At 40.4% G+C, this 14,149-nt stretch overlaps 1 protein-coding gene across 2 annotated transcripts; it reads right to left on the reverse strand.

The window, feature by feature from the left end:
* Positions 1-4,837: 4,837 nt before the first annotated feature.
* On the reverse strand, positions 4,838-10,787 carry LOC123997015 (transmembrane protein 165-like). 2 transcript variants are annotated; one of them, XR_006832073.1, is made up of 7 exons: positions 10,427-10,787; positions 9,697-9,925; positions 7,252-7,427; positions 6,938-7,120; positions 6,546-6,651; positions 6,106-6,427; positions 4,838-5,968 (listed from the first exon to the last, which is right to left on the reverse strand). XR_006832073.1 is itself a non-coding variant. In XM_046300947.1 (6 exons), the coding sequence occupies exons 1-6, from the start codon at positions 10,574-10,576 to the stop codon at positions 6,351-6,353; spliced, it is 921 nt and encodes a 306-aa protein (XP_046156903.1). In that variant the 5' UTR covers positions 10,577-10,787; the 3' UTR covers positions 4,838-6,350. The 2 variants fall into 2 exon arrangements, 1 of the variants encoding a protein (XP_046156903.1); XM_046300947.1 differs by having other exon boundaries at positions 4,838-6,427.
* Positions 10,788-14,149: the final 3,362 nt, after the last annotated feature.

The following is a 14,149-nucleotide window of genomic DNA, read 5'->3' on the forward strand; positions in this document are numbered from 1 at the left end:
TGTCTTGCCAGTAATGCATATCGAAACAGATTTATTCAACACGTTGTACAGAAACTGTCCGTGGCTCTTACGTAAAAGTTGTTTGGTCACTGTGATTTTATAATATTTTTTTGGACACAAAGTAAACCTGTGCCACCAATGGCGTGATAAACCTTACAGCTACCAGTACCGGGTCAGGCAGTGCAATACTTGAATGAATGTAATTCAATATCAAACGCTAACATAGCTGTCTGAAGACGGTCATGCATAAATAAATGAATAGTCGAGGAGGGCTTAGTTGAAAGTATTTTAACAGGAAACAAACCTCAGATTTTAAGATGATTTTTCTATGGCCAAGCTAGACCTCAAACGATGAATTGAGCAAGTAGATATATAACGTCATACACTGTAATATACTGCGTTCATTGTGTAGAAAAGAAAGCAAAACAAAAATCTACCCAATGCATTACCTCAAATGAGAAAGGAATGAAACAAACTGTGACTGTTGATCTAATGTACCCAAAACAGAACTCATCACGAGCTCATGGTTATGCAAAGGTGTACAGAAATATTTAAAGAAATACCTATTTAACATCATATATCCCCCCCATGTAATTGGTTTCTTTTTCCCAATAAATGTTATAAATTCTCTGAAAATGTGATGAGGAATACTAGATACATTTTTTTGTTTTTATTAAGTTTTAACCATTAGGAATGCTAGATTTGAAATATTTTGGATCATCTCTAGGATGACCACATTCATGGTACCTTTTAACAAATGACCCATATAAGACTTATCCACATGTTTATTGGACGTATCAAAGTAGGAATCCCTTATGTTGTTTCTCAAAAGGCTACAATAAGGTAATTCAACCCAGACTATGTGAGGTGGGGAAAATGGAGGGAGTGGTATTGATGTTTTGTATCCAAAGTGAAAGATGGGAATAAATTGTTATACATGGTTTTAATACCCAGATGGGAAGGCCAATGTAAGATGTGGTGAATCATGTTCTAATGTACAGTACCTGTCAAAAGTTTGGACACACCTACTCACTCAAGGGTGATTCTTTATTTTTGACTATTTTCTACATTGTAGAATAAATGAAGACATCAAAACTATGGAATAACACATTGAATCATGTAGTAACCAAAAAAAAGTGTTAAATAAATCAAAATATATTTTCACACTTTGCTTTGATGACAGCTTTGCACATTCTTGGCATTCTCTCAAACTGATTCACCTGGAATGCTTTTCCAACAGTCTTGAAGGAGTTGCCACATATTCTGAGCACTTGTTAGCTGCTTTTCCTTCACTCTGCAATCCAACTCATCCCAAACCATCTCAATTCGGTTGGGGTCGGGTGATTGTGGAGGCAGGTCGTCTGATGCCCTTACACAGCATGGAGTTGTGTTGTGTCATAGTCCTGAAAAACAGATCGTCCCACTAAGAGCAAACCAGATGGGATGGTGTGTCGCTGCAGAATATTGTGGTAGCCATGCTGGTTAAGTGTGCCTTGAATTCAAAATAAATCACTGACAGTGTCACCTCTGCAGTAGAGCTAACTATGGGTCTTCCTTTCCTGTGGCGGTCCTCATGAGAGGCAGTTTCATCATAGCGCTTCATGGTTTTTGCGACTGCACTTGAAGTTCTTGCACTTTTCCAGATTGACTGACCTGCATGTCTTAAAGTAATGATGGACTGTTGTTTCTCTTTGCTTATTTGAGCTGTTCTTGCCATAATATGGACTTGGTTTGTACCAAAAAGGGCTATCTTCTGTATACCACCCTACCTTGTCACAACACAACTGATTGGCTCAAACACATTAAAAATAAATAACACAAATTAACTTTTAACAAGGCACACCTGTTAATTGAAATGCATTCTAGGTGACTACCTCATGAAGCTGGTTGAGATAATGCCAAGAGTGTGCAAAGCTGTCAAGGCTGAGGGTGGCTACTTCGAAGAATCTAAAATAATATAATCTAAAATATTTTATATTAACACTTTTTGGTTACTACATGATTCCATGTGTGTTATTTCATAGTTTTGATGTCTTCATTTATTCTACAATGTAGAAAATAGTAAAAATGAAGAAACCCTAGAAAGAGTAGGTGTGTCCAAACTTTTGACTGGTACTGTACGCACTAGATGTTCTGAATGTCTATCAGTGAGTGTTCTTCTTTCTATCATTTCATCTTTGTATGTGTGGTGTTCTTTGCAGAACACTTGTTTGGCTCATGAAATTAATCTGTACAGTACACTTTGCAGAAAGCACCTGGAACTGGAAAATGCTGTTTTAATACTCAATATCTCTTAGCCATTGGCTATGACTCAATTGTGCCGTGTGTCACTTTTTACACCAGCTGTTCTTGACTTGGGCTAACCCATAATACTTTTAATTATAGAGTTAGAACAAGTAGAATGGACAGTTCGTAGTTCAATGCATTTCTCAGCATTTTAGTCAAGTAAAACATTTCACAACTTCTGGGTAGTTTTGTGACATCATATTAGTTGAACCACAAAATTCAAACACTTAGTCAAGTAAAAAATTTCACAACTTCTGGGTAGTTTTGTGACATCATATTAGTTGAACCACAAAATTCAAACACAATCCTTGAGGGTGCCCAGAAATCAGTAGAACGGACCAACATACAGTTGAAGTCAGAAGTTTACATACACTTAGGTTGGAGTCATTAAAAATAGTTTTTCAACCACTCCACACATTTCTTGTTAACAAACTATAGTTTTGGCAAGTGGGTTAGGACATCTACTTTGTGCAAGACACAAGTCATTTTTCCAACAATTGTTTACAGACAGATTATTTCACTTATAAGTCATTGTATCACAATTCCAGTGGGTCAGACGTTTACATACACTAAGTTGACTATGCCTTTAAACAGCTTGGAAAATGACATCATGGCTTTAGAAGCTTCTGATAGGCTAGTTAACATATTGAGTCAATTGGAGGTGTACCTGTGGATGTATTTCAAGGCCTATCTTCAAACTCAGTACCTCTTTACTTGACATCATGGGAAAATCTAACGAAATCCTCAGAAACAAAATTGTAGACCACAAGTCTGGTCCATCATTGAGAGCAATTTCGAAACGCCTGAAGGTACCACATTGATCTGTACAAACAATAGTTCGCAAATATAAACAATGGGACCACACAGCCGTCATACCCCTCAGGAAGGAGACTTGTTCTGTCTCCTACAGATGAACGAACATTGGTGCGAAAAGTGCAAATCAATCCCAGAACAACAAAGGACCTTGTGAAGATGCTGGAGGAAACGGGTACAAAAGTATCTATATCCACAGTAAAATTGAGTCCTATATCGACAAAACCTGAAAGGCCGCTCAGCAAGGAAGAAGCCACTGCTCCAAAACCTACATAAAAAAAGCCAGACTACGGTTTGCAACTGCACATGGGGACAAAGATTGTACTTTTTGGAGAAATGTCCTCTGGTCTGATGAAACAAAAATAGAACTGTTTGGCCATAATGACCATTATCTTTGGAGGAAAAAGGGGGAGGCTTGCAAGCCGAAGAACACCATCCCAACCGTGAAGCACGGGGGTGGCAGCATCATGTTGTGGGGGTGCTTTGCTGCAGGAGGGACTGGTGCACTTCACAAAATAGATGGCATCATGAGGGAGGAAAATAATGTGGATATATTGAAGCAACATCTCAAGACATTAGTCAGGAAGTTAAAGCTTGGTCGCAAATGGGTCTTCCAAATCGACAATGACCCCAAGCATACTTCCAAAGTTGTTGCAAAATGGCTTAAGGACAACAAAGTGTGGCCATCACAAACCCTGACCTCAATCCTATAGAACATTTTTGGGCAGAACTGAAAAAGCGTGTGAGAGCAAGGAGGCCTACAAACCTGACTCAGTTACACCAGCTGTCAGGAGGAATGGGCCAAAATTAACCCAACTTATTGTGGGAAACTTGTGGAAGGCTACCCAAAACGTTTGACCCAAGTTAAACAATTTAAAGGCAATGCTACCAAATACTAATTGAGTGTAAGTAAACTTCTTACCCACTGGGAATGTGATAAAATAAAAGCTGAAATCATTCTTAACTATTATTCTGACATTTCACATTCTTAAAATAAAGTGGTGATCCTGACTTAAGACAAATTTTTACTAGGATTACATGTCAGGAATTGTGAAAAGCTAAGTTAATGTGTTTGACTAAGGTGTATGTAAACTTCCGACTTCAACTGTATTTAATTGTTCTCTTAGTACCCATACTAAAAAGACACTATGGTGGCCTGATTTCTTTTGGAGTTTCATTCCTTGAACCCTGTGTGGACTTAAACTTAGAGTGCAGTCTGTTCTACCCATTTTATTTATATCTATGGTGCTAACACTGCTCTGCAGCATAGCTAAATTAAGTTGTGTGAAAACCTTAAGACACATATTCTGAAGGCATTTTAATATCACTGCAAGGAGTGTACTGCTATAAATGAGTTTCTAGAGCCAGACTAATTTTACATACTAAACATAATGGAACATTTTAAAGCAAACAGTGTTGTTTTCTCCCCTTATTCAATAAAAACAACTTTATGTGTTCAGTTGAAGAATCATTTGGACAAACCAAACCAGAAATCGAGTGTCAATGGTCAGGTAAGAAACCTGCTTGCAATTCGCTGCAATCACTCATATCCGGCAAGTAACTGAAAGGTTGTAGTTCAAATCCATGAACTGACTAGGTGAAAAATCCATCTGTGCCCTTGAGCAAGGCACTTAACCCTAATTGCACCTGTAAGTCTCTCTGGATAAGCTGAGCGTCTGCTAAATAACAAATGTAAATATCCAGATTAACTTGGTACATAAAGTGTAGGGTAAGAGAGTCTAGGCAAGACAGGTTTTATTGAGCATTTAAGCATTGATCAGGATTTACAACAATCAAAAGTTCATCTGTCTCAATCCACATACATGTACACGCCTGTTTGGTCGTCACAGGGTTCAACTGGTCAAATATTGACAATGGAGTCACATTACCCTGTGCACAAAAAATATCATCATCTGTGCCTCAAAGTTGTAAATACCTACCATAACCAACCACTCAGGACAGGTGCAGTAGACTTAGTGGCTTAGGTCCTTTTTAAAAATCGGCAGTGAAATTTAGGAGGAAGCAAAGAAATATTTTGTTCCATGATTTCGTCGCCAGTAGGCATCAGACATAACCTCTTAATAAACCCTAGTAGCAATGAGTGGGAGACAGACCAGAGGAGGCTGATGGGGGAGCTATAGGAGGAAGCTTTCATTGTAATGGCTGGAATGGAATTACTGGAACGGAGTCAAATGGGGTTTGATACAGTTCTATTCCAGACATTGAGCCCGTCCTCCTATAGCTCCCCCCACAGCCCCCATTGGGACACACTGGCCGTGGGGTGTGCCTCCCCCCTTTGCTGCCTTGAAGCTGGAATGTAGAATACTGACACTGAATGGGTTACTGCTGCGTCAAGATCCCCATGATGCTTAGAACTGGCATGTCCTGTCTAGCAGATGGAAATCGCTGAACAGTAATACTCACAACCGTGAAAAGATTCACATCCCTGATACAGCTGGAGAAATGGTAGATCAACTGATTATGGGGTTTATGAAGCAAAGGCAGCCCAATGTTACTGTTCTCAGATGATATTCTGAGGGGAACAAAACATATGGGAATTGGCCTGAGGCCTGGCCATAGATCAAAGGGACTGAATCGCTTCACAGTGGCCATAACACTGGACTCCATGGGACAGACCTGGAGTCAGTGTTCAGCCGACATATTTTCTGTTGTCGTACTGTTCCTATTGAAAAGCAATATCCCAAGTATAAATACATTAAAGTACACACAAGGGTAAAAAATAAAATAATTTGCACAGGTGTCTTTTGGGGGGGTGCAACTGCAACCTTCAAGGAGTAGGGCTTTTGATGAGTTGGTCTGATGGTGCCCTATGATGTCATTGACCTCCCGGCTTGCTTGAGGAACAATACTGGTGCAATAGAGAACAAAAGAGGAAAGCGCCCCCCGTTACGTAAATCAGGTGTTAAATGAGGTGAAAATTAGATTGGAGTAGGACTTTAAAGCATAATATAATAATAAGGATGGGGAATTAATGAATAAACAGACCCAAGCTCAGTACTGACGGGCCTGAGTGTGAGGGAGAGGTAAGTCTTGTCCTTAGTGTAGGCCACAGGACTCAGACCGGTGAGGGATCACAGACTTAGTAAGACAAGAGAACAGAAATCACACACTCGCTCAGTCCCATTAGAGAATATTCTCCATATTTCTCCCTCTCAACCACACACACACTAAATAAACATAGTTGAGCTTTACAGATATGTACAAAATTTGCCTGAAAGTCTTCCCTCCAATTAGAATCCAGCATCCGGTTTGATGAAGAGGGCAGAAAAGGCAAAGGCCAGGAACATGATCCCACCAATGATTGTAACTGAGGAGGAGAGAAAAACAGTCCATAACACAATTCTGATGACTACTACATGTATTACAGTATAGGCTATGATGACCACTTGACCAGGAACACTGAAAGGAAGAAAATAAAACATTACCAGTTCTGACAGAAATCTTCTGTGCAATCATCCTTCCTCCAACCACAGCCAGTCCTGTGCACAGACAGTGCCCCAGAGTACCACCCACCGCCACCCCAAAAGGATCCTGAGACAGAGCATTGGTTTATGACATCTTTAACATTCTCACAGAACCAAAAAGCATGACAGTACAGTAGAAAAAACACAACAATAATTCCCTAACAATATAATTCCTTTTGAGTATACACAGCAACAGTAACTCTTCATCCTGACCATAATCATTAACTGACTTTGCATCCACTGCCACACCTAAGCATTATAGCCTTGGTTTGAAGTCAGTGTAACATTTGCCAGAATGTCCCATTTTGACTAGGCAAGCAGACAGACTCAACAGTGGCTCTGTCAGGACTCACCTCCTGGGCACCCAGGATGATGGTGGTGAGCTGAGAGCGGTCTCCCCACTCTGCCAGGAAGGTGAGGGTAAAGGCCTGGATGAACACAGGCGAGATGAAGCTGTGCCACTTCCTCTGAGGATGGCTTGATCCTGAGCCCGACTCCACATCTGCAGCCCCATTTAGCAGCTTAGACATCTGCAGCTATAGGAAATAGGAATACAAGACAAACATTGAATCCCTAGAACAAGATACAGCAGGGTTATATGAAAATGCATAACAATATGCAAATGTAGGTATGGGCCGTGTGTGTGTGTGTGTGTGTGTGTACAGACCTCCTCATCCTTCTTTTTAATATCAGCCTGCACCTCCTCCAGCTCCTCCTGACCCTCGTCTGGACTCATCTTCAGCCCCTCTCTCAGCATGCGCACACCAAAGATGGCGAACAGAGCCGTAGACACGTAATATGTGTAGATCCTGGGGATGATGGTGGTGGCATAACCAAACATCACTGATAAAAACAAAGACAAAGAACAGACAAGGTGACGGCCCTGTAGTCTGTACAGATCCAAATATTCAGACAAACATTCGGACAAATCCAGGATTCATCAGTGGTACCTCCACTAATTGGGATACATTAATGAACTTAGAAGCCATGTCACATCCATTCTAATCACAGGGGGCTTTCTGCATAGAAAAGTGTTTTTTTTCAGGCCGCCTACATCCAAACATTAAAACAAATATTTTTTAAATGAAAATAATTATTGGGATTGTAAAGCTTTCCGTGTAAACTTAAACAACTCAAACTTTGTTTAAGTTTACGAAATAAAGTATGTAGAAAAGATAATGGACCTAGATATTTTTAAATAAAAGATCATATTTGATAACTAACAATCACCAAAATAAAAGCTAGGCATTCAAGAGTATTTTGGTCATGGCATGAGGCCCCCCATTGATGTGAAGTTTGAGTCATTCAGATAGAGTAAGACATGGCAAATTGTGTAGAATTTCAGGAAATTTGCTATAAAACTGAATTTCTTTCTCTCAGCCTCAAAGCAAAATATGTATAATTACAGGAAATTAGCAAACTACAACATTGTATCTCCACCACATGGCAAAATGTGTAGAATTGCATAAAATTAGCTATAAAACAGCAACATTGGATCACTGCAGAAAACAGGAAGGCCTCTAAAATGTTTGGTCACCTACTACACCATCGACCATGGCCATGCCCACCACTTACAGTTGAAGTCGGAAGTTTACATACAGCCTAACATATTTATACTTAGTTTTTCACAATTCCTAACATTTAATCCTAGTAAAAATTCCCTGTCTTAGGTCAGTTAGGATCACCACTATTTTAAGAATGTGACATGTCAGAATCATAGGTGAGAGAATGATTTATTTCAGCATTTCTTTCTTTCATCACATACCCAGTGGGTCAGAAGTTTACATACACTCAAATAGTATAGGGTAGCATTGCCTTTAAATTGTTTAACTTGGGTCAAACGTTTCGGGTAGCCTTCCACAAGCTTCCCACAATAAGTTGAGTGAATGTTGCCCCATTCCTCCTGACAGAGCTGGTGTAAGAGCTGGTGTCAGGTTTGTAGGTCTCCTTGCTCTTACACACCTTTTCAGTTCTGCCCACAAATGTTCTATATGATTGCAGTCAGGGTTTGTGATGGCCACTCCAATACCTTGACTTTGTTGTCCTTAAGCCATTTTGCCACAACTTTTGAAGAATGCTTGGGGTCATTGTCCATTTGGAAGACCCATTTGCGACCAAGCTTTAACTTCCTGACTGATGTCTGATGTCCCGGGCTTCACGGTTGGGATGGTGATCTTCAGCAAACATAACAATGGTCATTATGGCCAAACAGTTCTATTTTTGTTTCATCAGACCAGAGGACATTTCTCCAAAGGTACGATCTTTGTCCCCATGTGCAGTTGCAAACTGTAGTCTGGCTTTTTGAAAGGCGGTTTTGGAGCAGTGGCTTCTTCCTTGCTGAGCGGTCTTTCAGGTTATGTCGATGTAGCACTCGTTTTACTGTGGATGTAGATACTTTTGTACCCGTTTCCTCCAGCAACTTCACATGGTCCTTTGCTGTTGTTCTGGGATTGATTTGCACTTTTCGCACCAAGTCCGTTCATCTCTAGGAGACAGAACGTGTCTCCTTCCTGAGCGGTATGACGGCCAAGTGGTCCCATGGTGTTTATACTTGCATACTATACTATTGTTTGTACAGATGAACGTGGTACCTTCAGGCAGGTCTACAATTTTTTTCTGAGGTCTTGGCTGATTTTTTTTTTTTCCCCATGATGTCAAGCAAAGAAACAGAGTTTGAAGGTAGGCCTTGAAATACATCCACAGGTACACCTCCAATTGACTCAAATGATGTCAATTAGCTTATCAGAAGCTTCTAAAGCCATGACGTTATTTTCTGGAATTTCCCAAGCTTTTTAAAGGCACAGTCAACTTAGTGTATGTAAACATCTGACCCACTGGAATTGTGATAGTGAATGATAAGTGAAATAATCTGTCTGTAAACAATTGTTGGAAAAATGACTTGTGTCTTGCACAAAGTTCATGTCCTAACCGACTTGCCAAAACTATAGTTTGTTAAAAAGAAGTGTGGAGTGGTTGGAAAACGAGTTTTAATGACTCCAACCTAAGTGTACGTAAACTCCCGACTTCAACTGTATACCCCATTTTGAACCAGAACCCCCCCCACCCCAGAAAACCCCCAGGATCATCAGCCCCCCCCATCTCATCCACTAACCGGAGATGCAGGTCATAAAGCCAAGGGCTAGCATTGCCCCCAAAAGCACGGTGAGGCGGTTGTAGCGCATTGCCATGATGGCAGCGATGAAGAACGTCTTGTCTCCCAACTCAGAGACAATGATGACAGAGATGGCAGCTACAAAGGCATGGATGAAGCCCAGGTTCTCGGATTTGCTGGAGTCACTTCCACTGACCTCGGGGCCAATGGCATGAGCAGTAGGTGCTTTCTGTTGAAGGGGGAAACAAATGTCACTTGAGGTCCAGAACAGGTTGGCCATGAAAACCATGTTATAATTTGTATGTCCACATACTGTATCTTGGCATGTGTAAAGGCTGTCTAATTGAAGCGGGTAGTCAAGTCACGTAGAGGGAGTGGCACAATAATACTTGTTAGCTATGAGAATCAATTACTTCCCTCATTGCCAGTTCAACTTCCTGACTTGGGCTCGTGACATGGACATAACGCGGAACTGAACACCACACGAGCTAGAAAGGAACAGCCAGCTAACGTTAGCTATGTCGACCCTAAAACGTGAACCTCGAAAGGAGGTCAGTGACTAGGGGAATATATACTGGTGGCGGTGACGTTGCTTTGGCTAGCTAGTTAGCATTAGCTATCTATGTGGAATGCTTTCGAGTTGCTAACCATAGTTAGCTAGTATGCTACCGTTAGCATACATGCGAAACATCGGTGTATTGCATTTGATTAATGATTGCTAGCTAACTACCTCTTGTGGCGTTTGTTCTTGGACATGTTTGTTTTCCTCCTGGATCCCAGCAACTCCGACCGACAGCAACACCGCGACAGCCATGGGCAGCAGGACGCATATCACACTTCTGTTAGCCCTTCCATCCCTTACGCCGACCAGGAGAAGCATTTCAGCGAAGCGTGCAGATTGTGTTAAAATGCTGATAATACGGGTAATTTGTAGTAGCGTAGCTATGTGTTAAATTATAAAAATGACTGCCCCCTGACTGCATGAATTACTCGGTATAATTAGCTGTAAACGACCTAACTACATAGCTAGCTAGTAAAGGCAATCTGTCCCTCACTGACTGATCAAACTCATACGGTATGTGAAGTTTTTACCTGAAAGACAAGTACACAAACCACTTATGTGATTGGACCGCTGAAAGGAGGGCGTGTATGTAATGTCCTACGTACCTACTCTGCAGTACTGTCATTGGCTATTTCAACGTTCAATTTTTAGATGTCATGGAAAATGTCACTAGAGATGCTTGCAAACCCATGTTAGTCAGACAGCATTCGAATTTCTCCTAAAATTAAGAAACCATATATTTAATCATTGGGATCTGTTTATGTATGGGATAGTGCTTCTGTCCAAGGTAGAGGGACTGTCACGCGTTGCGTACTTCTCATTATCTGTATTTGTAAATCCCTCTACCTGTATAGAGATCATCAAGAACTTTCTTGACTTCATCTGGAAAAATAAATCTTACAAACGGAAAAAAGTCAGTCCTCTCAAATATATCAGCTGAAGGAGGTCTGGAAGTGTTGGATTTTGTTTACATAAATAACACTTTCAAGATCAATTGGTTGAAAAGATGTTTGGTCAATACAGAATCAATTTGGCATTTCATTCCAAACAATGTGTTTAATAAATTGGGAGGTTTTACATTTTTACTGAAATGTAATTATATTCCTGAAAGATTACCCGCTAAATTGTCTAGGTTTCACCAACAAGCTTTAATGTCCTGAAAATATGTTTCCTGTACATTTTTTCAGACATAACTTTAAGGAATAAGTCATTGTTCTACCCTAGCTGGCATGAGAGGAATATTGACATTGTTTTTGATGTTTTCGACAACAGTGTTAATATTCTTCCATATGAACAATTTATAACATTGAATGAGTTTCCAATACCTTTCAGAGAGTTTATTTCTGTGATCGAAGCCATTTCCAGTGGTCTAACTACACTAATAAACTCATCTTAGCTTTGGTGATGATCACAAAGCATATCCAGAACTCAGTTTGGAAGGCGTGGGCTTACTTGAGAAATCTTGTTGTAATAAATACATTAAGACACATTTTCCATTCACGGAACCAACTAACGCGTAGAGGAACATTTTTCTGGAACATGCTTATTCCTGGCATTATCTGGAAAAAAGCTTGGTTGATGCCTTACAAATATTGTATCCCAAACCAATTTAAGGAAGTGCACTTTAAGATTCTACATAAGATATATCCATGTAATTCTACGTTGTCCAAATTTGTAGCTATTGATGATATCTGCGTTTTCTGCTAAAAAATGGGAAAATCTGACTCACTTGTTCTATGAATGTAAATCTGTGATAGAATTTTGGGAAAACCTTGCAGAATACATATTTACCGTTTTGAACACTTCCCATGTTTTTTATACACAAACAAAAGTTCCAGAATTCTATACCAAATTACAAATATTTTTGATTGAATTTAATCATCTCGTTAAGACATTATCCCTATTTCTGAGTGTTTACAATTGCATTAGAATTGTCGTTCTTTAAAAAAAAAAGTTTTATACATTGATATATTTTTGAGTATTTTCTTGTTTATACCTGTGTTTTGTTTTATTATACATGTTTGATGTAGCGATGTAAGTTGTTGATCATTTTGTATTATGAATTTTAAAAATAAAGGAAAAAAATATATATACATATAAATACTTGCAAACCCTTGAAGGAGTGTGTTCAGCATGACAGAACGGTGAGCAATGTTGTATAGAACGGTAATGTACTGAATGACCAGTTAAATAACATTGTGGTTGTAACGTGTGCTGCAGGCACAGTCGTGGGAAGTAGGGATGCTGAGCAAGCGTTCAAAATCTGTGCGTTGTGCCCTTGGGCTGAATACAATAAATATAATTCCCTTCTCCGGACTGCCAATCATCTGTGCTCTAAAGCACCTCTCACTTACATGGCTCTTTCAGATATCTAAATTCTTATTAGCCAATGCCCTTCACCTGATCAGATCCTTCTCACAGGTATTGCAGCTCCAAAGTAGTCTACAAGTGAATACAGACGGCGCCCCTCCTTCTTATCAAATTCCGAGGCACATATTGACACGAAGTTAGAAGAACGATCTACATTTACTTTGTCAGCCAACAAGATGAGTAAGGAACAGCAAAAGCACTAGCCTATGTCAATCTACTATATCCCATAGTACAAAAGTTTACCTATTCTATTGGTCAGCTTGTCCTTCTGTGTGAGAAGGACAAGCTGGGACTGTTGTGGGACGCGATAGATCCAAATTAATACAACCACCCTTTTAAAAGCTACGAGGCTGATGCAACAGATCAGAACGTTTAGCTTAAAATGTTGATAAACTGTTAGGCTATTTCTTCACATTATAATCACTGCAATGTGCACACGGCAGCAAGCGCAAATGTTCCAAAATGCAATTAGTGGGAAAACACAGTTCTCAAAAGTGCACTGCAAATGCTAGCGGTTTCATATGACCTAGATGAAAATATCCTTCATAAATGTAGGAAGATGTAAAGACACAACCACAAGCATGGGTTCAAATCAAATGTTATTGGTCACATACACATGGTTAGCAGATGTTAATGCGAGTGTAGCGAAATGCTCGTGCTTCTAGTTCTGACAGTGCAGTAATATCTAACAAGTAATCTTACAAATTCAAAACGACTATCTTATACACACAAATGTAAAGGGATGAATAATAATATGTACATGTAAATATATGGATGAGCGATGGCCGTGCGACATAGGCAAGATGCAGTAGATGGTATAGAATACAGTATATACATATGAGATGAGTAATGTAGGATATGTAGACTTTATAAAAGTGGCGTGGGGGGTCGTTTTCCTTGATCTTTTGTCCTTGACCCTCTGGAGAGCCTTGTGGTTATGGGTGGCGCAGTTGCCGTACCAGGTAGTGATACAGCCCCACAGGATGCTCTTGATTGTGCATCTGTAAAAGTTTGTGAGTGTTTTAGTGACAAGACAAATTTCTTCCATCTCCTGAGGTTGAAGAGGCGCTGTTGCGCCTTCTTCACCACACTGCCTGTGTGGGTGGACCATTTGTTTGTCCGTGATGTCCCCTTTTCCACCTGTCCCGTCGCTGCTGTTTCCTGAAGTCTACGATTGTTTTGTTGACGTTGAGTGAGAGGTTATTTTCCTGACACCACACTCCGAGGGCCCTCACCTCCTGTAGGCCATCTCGTTGTTGTTGGTAATCAAGCCTACCACTGTAGTGTTGTCTGCAAACTGGATGATTGAGTTGGAGGCGTGCATGGCCATACAGTCGTGGGTGAACAGGGAGTACAGGAGAGGGCTGAGAACGCACCCTTGTGGGGCCCCAGTGTTGAGGATCAGCGTGGTGGAGATGTTGTTTCCTACCTTCACCAATTGGGGGCGGCCCGTCAGAATCTGTAATCTGTGATTGACTGTAGACCCCGCCACATACGTCTCGTGTTTGAGCCGTTGAATTG

Source organism: Oncorhynchus gorbuscha, linkage group LG15 (genome assembly GCF_021184085.1).
Source record: "Oncorhynchus gorbuscha isolate QuinsamMale2020 ecotype Even-year linkage group LG15, OgorEven_v1.0, whole genome shotgun sequence".
Taxonomy (NCBI): Eukaryota; Metazoa; Chordata; class Actinopteri; order Salmoniformes; family Salmonidae; genus Oncorhynchus; species Oncorhynchus gorbuscha.